General features: G+C 38.4%; 1 protein-coding gene across 3 annotated transcripts in view; it reads right to left on the bottom strand.

Moving 5' to 3' along the window:
* Positions 1-10,210, bottom strand: part of SCLT1 (sodium channel and clathrin linker 1) — a 268,727-nt gene that overhangs the window by 16,500 nt on the left and 242,017 nt on the right. For all 3 annotated transcript variants that reach the window (XM_067735088.1, XM_067735087.1, XM_067735089.1), the window contains exons 19-20: positions 8,451-8,529; positions 58-153 (exon numbers count right to left, since the gene is read on the bottom strand). In XM_067735088.1, the coding sequence (XP_067591189.1) occupies positions 58-153; positions 8,451-8,529 (175 nt within the window). The remainder of the gene's footprint in view (positions 1-57; positions 154-8,450; positions 8,530-10,210) is intronic.

Raw genomic sequence — 10,210 nt, 5'->3', positions numbered from 1 at the left:
CTTATCTCCACTCTACTCAGACTATTGTTATCCAGGGACAACGAGGAAGCTCCCTACCTGCTGGGAGGCTGAAGCAGCCCTCTGTTCCGCCTCACTCAGTCGTTTCTGAAGTCTGTTGGATTTTTCTTGATGCTCTAGAATCAACTTTTCATTCTATTAAGGGGAAATATAAGACAAACAAGTTAGAAATCCATATGTGGCACGGAGATGTTTTATGGAATAATCAATGAAAAATCTGGACATCATTTTACCACTTACAAAATGCAAAGATAATAGATCTCCAAATTTACATTTTTCAAGTCATGAACTTCAAGGTTCAAAGCTGGTTTTACATTATGACTAAACTGGTTCCCCTCCCCTGACCCTCCACCACATGCCACCAAAGAAAGTGAATTAAATCTAAAAGCAAAGTGAATCTGAAGTTAAGACCAAGGCTTTCAGTTTGTGACTTGTTAACCTTGAGACGCTATATCACTACTTTGGAATCACCCGGAGAGTGTGAGAACACAGACCTGAGCCTCACAACCAGAGCATCAGTAGGGGTGGGATTGTCCTGAGAATCTGCACTCCTATCAAGTTCTTGGGTGGTGGCGATGCTGTCTGCTAGCGCATTTAGAACCACTGTGCTAGACCAGCTTCCAGGGGAACTGTGACATAGGCCACGCATTATTAAGGTCAAGAAACAGAAAATATTCATTCTAGAAATCCTGATTTTTACAGAGCTAGACTTATCGTAAATGATGTATATGCTTACGGTATTATTTAAAAGGGGAAGAAATCAGTCTACATGTTTCCCAATACATGTGTATACTCCAGAAGGTATTCTCCAGAAGGTATTAGGGTCAAGAGCATTATTAAGGCATTGGTATGGGTTGCATTATGTCCCTAAAAAAAAGATGTTGAAGCCCCAACCCCCTAGTACTTATGAATGTGAACTTATTTGGAAATAGGGTCTTTGTTGATGATTAACTTGAAGTCATTAGGGTGGGTCCATATGCAGTATGACTGGTGACTTCATAAAAAGGGGAAATTTGGACATAGAGACGGACATGCACAAAGGGAAGAACACGTGAAGACACAGGGAGAACATTATCAACAAGACAGGGAATGCCTGAGGCCACCAGAAGCTAGGAAGGAGGCCTGGAAAAGATTCTCCCTCAGAAGGAACCAATTCTGCCGTCTTCTTGATTTTGGACTACTGGCCTCCAGAACTGCAAGACAATAAGTTTCTGTTGGTTAAGCCACCCCAGTCTGTATTACTTTGTTAGAGCGGCCTCAGGCAACTACATAGGCATCATGAATATAAATCTGTCACAACATGGTGTCATGCAGACAAGTTAAAAGAATCTATCAATTAAAAAAGGTATTAGCCTTCTCCATACATACTAGCCTAAAAAAAAGTTTTTGCACATGTAAAACTGTTATACAGTTCTTTGAACTAGGTACTTCCCGTGTCATAACATACAAGTGATAAGAATGAATGTCATGCCTAGTAATACAAAATACTGAACTAACAGTATCCTGCTAAAATGTGCTTATTCTATTTCTTAGTGTGCCCCAAAGCAAAATTAAATTGTATGAAGAGAACTATATTGGCTTTTCCAATTTACCAAGATGTTTAAATACACAGTCTTAAATTTAAGAGACACATCATGAACACTAGAGAAAACCTGAGGAAAAACTGCCATCATCTATAATAATCATTTTCATAGTTATAATCAGACTATATATACATTTTACTACGCTGCTACCATAAAGGTTAAGGCACAGTCCAGCTTAGATAAAACATAATATATGCAACTGTTCTTTTTTAATTGATCATTTTAGTTGCTTTTGAGCTTCCAAAATAATTAACATTACTGTGTTGAATATTTCCCTTTAAATTTTTTCAAATTTTGAATTATTTCCTTAGAACAGATTCCTGGAAGTGGGAGCAACATCAAAGAGTTTTTGAAAGGCTACTGTTTAATTGTTTTCTAAATGGCTTATGTCAATTTACAATGCTATAAAACTGAAGTGTAATGACTTCACTATGGCTCCTACAGAAGGCCACAGAGACCTATGGACCATACAGCCTGTTAATGAAATTCCAACAAATACCTTCGAAGTTTGCTCATCAAACGAAGAACTAGAGTTCTAGAAAGTTCTAATAATAATCTGGAAATTGTTTAAATTTTTTTCTTCAAAGGAAAAAATGATAAACCCTTGCTATATTTAGTTCTAAAGCATTAATCTAAAGGAATGTTTTAATATATTCCAGTAGGAAAAAGTATTTTCTACATGTCTTTTGTGATGGACTAAAACAAAATAGGAGGAGGATCTTCAAGATGATGGTGGAGTAAGTCGTGGAGATCACCTTCCTCCCCACAAATACATCAAAAATACATCTACATGTGGAAAAATTCCCACAGAACACCTACTGAATGCTGGCAGAAGAAATCAGACTTCGGAAAAGGCAGGAAATCTCCACGTACCTGGTCATGTGGCTGACAGGGTCTTGGTGCTCTGGCCGGGTGTCAGGCCTGAGCTACTGAGGTGGGAGAGCCGAGTGCAGGATATTGGACCACCAGAGACCTCCTGGCCCCATGTCATATCAATCGGCAAGAGCTCTCCCAGAGATCTCCGCCTCAACGCTAAGACCGAGCTCCACTCAACAACCAGCAAGCTCCAGTGCTGGACATGGCATGCCAAAAAACTAGTAAGACAGTACACAACCCCACCCATTAGCAGAGAGGCTGCCTAAAATCATAATAAGTTCACAGATACACCAAAACACACCACTGGACGAGGCCCTGCCCACCAGAAAGACAAGATCCAGCCCCACCCACGGGAAAACAGGCACCAGTCCCCTCCACCAGGAAGCCTACACAACCCACTGAACCAACCTTAACCACTGGGGCCATACACCAAAAATAACGGGAACTACGAACCTGCAGCCGGCAAAAAAGAGACCCCAAACAGTAAGTTAAGCAAAATGAGAAGACAGAGAAATATGCAGCAGATGAAGGAGCAAGATAAAAACCCACCAGACCAAACAAATGAAGAGGAAATAGGCAGTCTACCTGATAAAGAATTCAGAGTAATGATAGTGAAGATGATCTAAAATCTTGGAAATAGAATGAAGAAAATACAGGAAACATTTAACAAGGACCTAGAAGAACTAAAGAGCAAAAAACAATGATGAACAACACAATAAATGAAATTAAAAATTCTCTAGAAGGAATCAATAGCAGAATAACTGAGGCAGAAGGACAGATTAGTGACCTGAAAGATAAAAGAGAGGAAATAACTACTGTAGAGCAGAATAAACAAAAAAGAATGCAAAGAATTGAGGACAGACTCAGAGATCTCTGGGACAACATTAAATGAAACAACATTCGATTTATAGGGCTCCCAGAAGAAGAAGAGAGAAAAGAAAAAGGACTGAGAAAATATTTCAAGAGATTATAGTTCAAAACTTCCCAAATATGGGAAAGGAAACAGTCAATAAAGTCCAGGAAGTGCAGAGAGTCCCAAACAGGATAAATCCATGAAGAAACACAACAAGACACATATTAATCAAACTATCAAAAATTAAATACAAAGAACAAATATTAAAGAAGCAAAGGAAAAGCAACAAATAATATACAAGGGAAACGCTATAACCTTAACACCTGATCGTTCAGCAGAAACTCTGCAAGCCAGAAGGGAGTGGCAGGACATATTTAAAGTTATGAAAGAGAAAAACCTACATCCAAGATTACTCAACCCAGCAAGGATCTCATTCAGATTTGATGGAGAAATTGAAAACATTACGGACAAGAAAAAGCTAAGAGAATTCAGCACCACTAAACAAGCTTTACAACAAATGTTAAAGGAACTTCTCTAGGCAGGAAAAACAAGACAAGGAAAAGACCTACAATAACAAACCCAAAACAGTTAAGAAAATGGTAATAGGAACATCGATACTGAGGACTACCTTAAATGTAAATGGATTAAATACTCCAATCAAAAGACACAGACTGCCCAAAAGGATACTAAAACAAGACCCATATATATGCTGTCTACAAGAAACCCACTTCAGACCTAGGGACACATACAGACTGAAAGTGAGGGGACAGAAAAAGATATTCCATGCAAATGGAAGTCAAAAGAAAGCTGGAGTAGCAATTCTCATATCAGACAAAACAAGACTTTAAAATAAAGACTATAACAAGAGAAAAAGAAGGACCCTACATATGATTAAGGGATCAATCCAAGAAGAAGATATAACATTTGGAAATATTTATGCACCCAACATAGGAGCACTCCAATACATAAGGCAAATGCTAACAGCCATAAAAGGGGAAATCAACAGTAGCAAAATAATAGTAGGGGACTTTAACACCTCACATTCACCAATGGAATGAACAAGGAAAATGAAAATCAATAAGGAAACAAAAGCTTTAAATGACACATTAAAAAAGATGGACTTAATTAATATTTATAGGACATTCCATCCAAAACCAACAGAACACACTTTCTTCTCAAGTGCTCATGGACCATTCTCCAGGATAGACCATATCCTGGGTCACAAATCAAGCCTTGGTAAATTGAAGAAAATTGAAATCGTATCAAGTATCTTTTCCAACCACAATGCTATAACACTAAATATCAATTTCAGGAAGAAAACTGCAAAAAATACAAACATATGGAGACTAAACAATACGCTACTAAATAACCAAGAGATCACTGAAAAAAATCAAAGAGGAAATCAAAAAATATCTAGAAACAAATGACAATGAAAACATGATGACCCCAAACCTATGGGATGCAGCAAAAGCAGTCCTAAGAGGGAAGCTTATAGCAGCAAAATCCTACCTCAAGAAACAAAAGAAATATCAAAAAACCAACCTAACCTTACACCTAAAGCAATTAGAGAAAGAAGAATAAGAAACCCCCCAAACTTAGCAGAAGGAAGGAAATCATAAAGATCACAATAGAAATAAATGAAAAAAAAATGAAGGAAACCATAGCAAAGATCAATAAAACTAAAAGCTGTTTCTTTGAGAAGAAAAAAAAATTGATAAACCATTAGCCACACTCATAAAGAAAAAAAAGGAGAAGACTCAAATCAACAGAATTAGAAATGAAAAAGGAGAAGTAACAACTGACACTGAAGAAATACAAAGGATCATGAGAGATTACTACAAGCAACTCTATGCCAATAAAATGGACAACCTGGAAGAAATGGACAAATTCTTAGAAAAACACAACCTTCCAAGACTGAAGCAGGAAGAAAGAGAAAATATTAACAGAACAATCACAAGCACTGAAATTGAAACTGTGATTAAAAATCTTCCAACAAACAAAAGCCCAGGATCAGATGGCTTCACAGGCAAATTCTGTCAAACACTTAGAAAAGAGCTAACACCTGTCCTTCTCAAACTCTTCCAAAATATAGCAGAGGGAGGAACACCCCCAAACTCATTCCACGAGGCCATCATCACCCTGATACCAAAACCAGAGAAAGATGTCACAAAAAAAGAAAACTATAGGCCAGTAGCACTGATGAACACAGATACAAAAATCCTCAACAAAATACTAGCAAACAAAATCCAACAGCGCATTGAAAGGATCATACACCATGATCAAGTAGGGTTTATCCCATAAATGAAAGGATTCTTCAATATACACAAATCATTCAATGTGATAAACCACATTAACAAACAGAAGGATAAAAACAATACTAAAATCTCAATAGATGCAGAAAAAGCTTTTGAGACAATTCAACACCCATTTATGATAAAAACTCTCCAGAAAGTAGGCATAGAGGGAACTTATCTCAACATAATAAAGGCCATATATAACAAACCCACAGCCAACATCCTTCTCAGTGGTGAAAAATGGAAACCATTTCCACTAAGATCAGGAACAAGACAAGGTTGCTCACTCTCACCACTATTATTCAACACAGTTTTGGAAGTTTTAGCCATAGCAATCAGATAAGAAAAAGCAATAAAAGGAATCCAAATTGGAGAAGAAGTAAAACTGTCACTGTTTGCAGATGACAGGATCCTATACATAGAGAATCCTAAAGATGCTACCAGAAAACTACTAGAGCTACTCAATGAATCTGTTAAAGTAGCAGGATACAAAATTAATGCACAGAAATCTCTTGCATTCCTATACACTAATGAGGAAAAATCTGAAGGAGAAATAAGGAAACACTCCCATTTACCACTGCAACAAAAAGAATAAAATACCTAGGAATAAACCTATCTAAGGAGACAAAACACCTGTATGCAGCAAAGTATAAGACACTGATGAAAGAAATTAAAGATGATACAAACAGATAGAGAGATATACCATGTTCTTGGATTGGAAGAATCAACATTGTGAAAATGACTGTACTATCCAAAGCAATCTACTGATTGAATGCAATCCTTATCAAACTACCAATGGCATTTTTCACAGAATTAGAACAAAAAATTTCACAAATTCTATGGAAACACAAAAGACCCCAAATAGGCAAAGCAATCTTGAGAAAGACAAACGGAGCTGGAGGAATCACGCTGACTATAGACTATACTACAGACTATATTATAGACTATAGTAGACTATACTACAAATCTACAGTAATCAAGACAGTATGGTACCGGCACAGAAAACAGAAATATAGATCAATGGAACAGGATAGAAAGCCCTGAGATAAACCCATGCACAGATGGTCACCTGTCTTTGATAAAGGAGGCAAGAAAAGACAGCCTCTTCAGTAAGTGGTGCTGGGCAAACTGGACAGCTACATGTAAAAGAATGAAATTAGAACACTCCCTAACACCATACATAAAAATAAACTCAAAATGGATTAAAGACGTAAATGTAAGCCCAGACACTGTAAAACTATTAGAGGAAAACATAAGCAGAACACTGTGTGACACAAATCACAGCAAGATGCTTTCTGACCCACCTCCTAGAGAAGTGGACATAAAAACAAAAATAAACAAACGGGACCTAATGAAACTTAAAAGCTTTTGCACAGCAAAGGAAGCCATAAACAAGATGAAAAAACAACCCTCAGAATGGGAGAAAATATTTGCAAATGAAGCAACTGACAAAGGATCAGTCTCCAAAATACACAAACAGCTCACGCAGCTCAGTATCAAAAAAACAAACAACCCAATCCAAAAATGGGCAGAAAACCTAAATAGACATTTTTCCAAAGAAGATATACAGATCGCCAACAAATACATGAAAGGATGGTCAACATCACTAATCATTAGAGAAATGCAAATCAAAACTACAATGAGATATCTCACACCAGTCAGTATGGCCATCATCAAAAAATCTACCAACAATAAATGGTGGAGAGGGTGTGGAGAAAAGGGAACCCTCTTGCACTGTTGGTGGGAATGTAAATTGATACAGCCACTATGCAGAACAGTATGGAGGTTCCTTAAAAAACTAAAAATAGAACTATCATATGACCCAGCAATCCCACTGCTGGGCATATACCCTGAGAAAACCATAATTCAAAAAGAGTCATGTACCACAATGTTCATGGCAGCACTATTTAAAACAGCTAGGACATGGAAGCAACCTAACTGTCCATCGATAGATGAATGGATAAAGATGATGTGGCACATATATACAATGGAATATTACTCAGCCATAAAAAGAAACCAAATTGCGTTATTTGTAGTGAGGTGGATGAATTTAGAGTCTGTCATACAGAGTGAGGTAAATCAGAAAGAGAAAAACAAATACCGTATGCTAACACATATATATGGATTCTAAAAAAAAAACTGGTTCTGATGAACCTAGGGGAGGGACAGGAATAAAGACGCAGATGAAGAGAATGGAGTTGAGGATATGGGGAGGGGGAAGGGTAAGCTGGGACGAAATGAGAGAGTGGCACTGACAGATACACACTACCAAATGTAAAATAGATAGCAAGTAGGAAGCAGCCGCACAGCACAGGGAGACCAGCTCAGTGCTTTGTGACCACCTAGATGGGTGGGATAGGAGGGTGGGAGGGAGACGCAAGAGGGAGGGGATATGGGGATATATGTATATGTATAGCTGATTCAGTCTGTTATATAGCAGAAACTAACACAAAAATGTAAAGCAATTATACTCCAATAAAGATGTTAAAAAAAAATTAGAGGAATTGGGTTAAAAAAAAGTCTCAGACATGCACAGAAATAAAGGCGATCCTAACAATTCTGAAAAAGCACAAGGTATACTGGTGCAACTGAAATAAGAGCTCTATCTTTGTCATTTAAATGTGATGAATCACTAGCTTTCAAAGCTTTTATTCATATTATATTAAGTGTGCACTTTTAGGGTTATGTATGATTTCTACAAGAAATACTCACATCCATATGGTATTTCCAAGTTGAGAATTAATTTGGACTTGGCTCAGGTAAAATTCTATAACATGTGTATCAACCTGCAGCAGAAAGCACTTCCCAGGAGGGTCATTATCTTACCTCAACTACCTTTTCATTTGCCATTTCCAGCTGAGAAAGCAGCTCTTGGGTATGAAGTTTCTGTCGATTCAGCTCACTCCTATTAATCAAGAGACAGGGAAGAAAAAAAAAAAGAACGGAAGAAAAAGCCATTAATATAACTGTTCAAAAATTTAACAAAATCGAATCTTTATTAGTGAGATACATGTTCATGTTTTGAACAAAAATATCTTGTGTGCAAAATAAAAGTTGCTTCTTAATAGACCATATCTGAAACGACTCATTTCTTTATAAAACACATATGTATTCTGGACATTGGTTGTACAATAGTGTGAAAATACTTAGCACTATTGAACTGTTCACTTAAAATGAATGGAAAACTTCCAGGTGGGTGAACACGTGGAAATTTGGGCAGAGTTTTGGGCCTGGAGAGGGTAAAGATGCTCCGTACCCCTCTCCCATGCCTGGCCCTATGCATCTCGTCCATTTGATGTTCATGTGTATCTTTTATCATAACCTGTAACAAACTGCTAAACGAAAAAGAAGACAGCAATAATAATAACAACAGAGAAATATTCTGCATGATAAAAAGCCATCTCTTGGCTGGCAAGGACCAAAGTATTCTACCCCTGGGAAGCCTGTTTTGCATTTGCAGCAAGAGGGCATTGAGGACCCCTCAAGAATACACCACTCGAGCTTAGTTACGCCTGTGCAGAAGGACAACTTCTGCACCTTTTTCCAATCCCTGCGTGCCTCACACTCACCACACCTCAGACTGCTGTACTTTTTTATTCTTTATTCCCAAAATAGCTTGAGCCCCTGTCTTCAGGGAGGCAAATATGAGACTGGTTATCCTGTCGCTTGGCTGCTTACTGAATAAGCCCTCTGTTTGTTGCAAACCTCGAAAACTCAGTGATCTGGTTGCTACCTGTCAGGCAAAACCAAGCACGCTCGGTAACGTCAGGAGATCACAAATAAATTCATCTAGAGAACTGACAAATCTGTCAAAAAGAGTTGGCTCTTGAGAGAAGATTTGTTTCCGTGGCAGCCGTGCAGCTGACAGGGTATTGGTGCTCTGGCCTAGTGTGAGGCCTGAGCTTCTGAGGTGGGAGAGCTGAGTTCAGGACACTGGACCACCAGAGACCTCCTGGCCCCACGTAATATCAATCTGCAAGAGCTCTCCGAGAGATCTCTGTCTCAACGCTAAGACCCAGCTCCACCCAACGACCAGCAAGCTCCAGTGCTGGACGCCACATGCCAATCAACTAGCAAGACAGGAACACAACCGCACCCATTGTCAGAGAGGCTGACTAAAATCATAATAAGTTCACAGACACCCAAAACACACCACCAGACGCAGCCCTGCCCACCAGAAAGACAAGATCCAGCCCCACCCACGGGAAAACAGGCACCAGTCCCCTCCACCAGGAAGCCTACACAACCCACTGAACCAACCTTAACCACTGGGGGCAGACACTAAAAACAACGGGAACTACGAACCTGCAGCCTGCGAAAAGAAGACGGCAAACACAGTAGTTAAGCAAAATGAGAAGACAGAGAAATATGCAGCAGATAAAGGAGCAAGGTAAAAACCCACCAGACGAAACAAATGAAGAGAAAATAAGCAGTCTACCTGCAAAAGAATTCAGAGTAATGATGGTGAAGATGATCCAAAATCTTGGAAATGGAATGGAGAAAATATAAAAAACGCTTAACAGGGACCTATAAGAACTAAAGAGCAAACAAACAATGATGAACAACACAACAAATTAAATTAAAAA

This window comes from Pseudorca crassidens, chromosome 4, assembly GCF_039906515.1.
Source record: "Pseudorca crassidens isolate mPseCra1 chromosome 4, mPseCra1.hap1, whole genome shotgun sequence".
Taxonomy (NCBI): Eukaryota; Metazoa; Chordata; class Mammalia; order Artiodactyla; family Delphinidae; genus Pseudorca; species Pseudorca crassidens.
The sequence above is the reverse complement of the archived record's forward strand: the minus strand, read 5'-3'. Positions and strand labels throughout refer to the sequence as shown.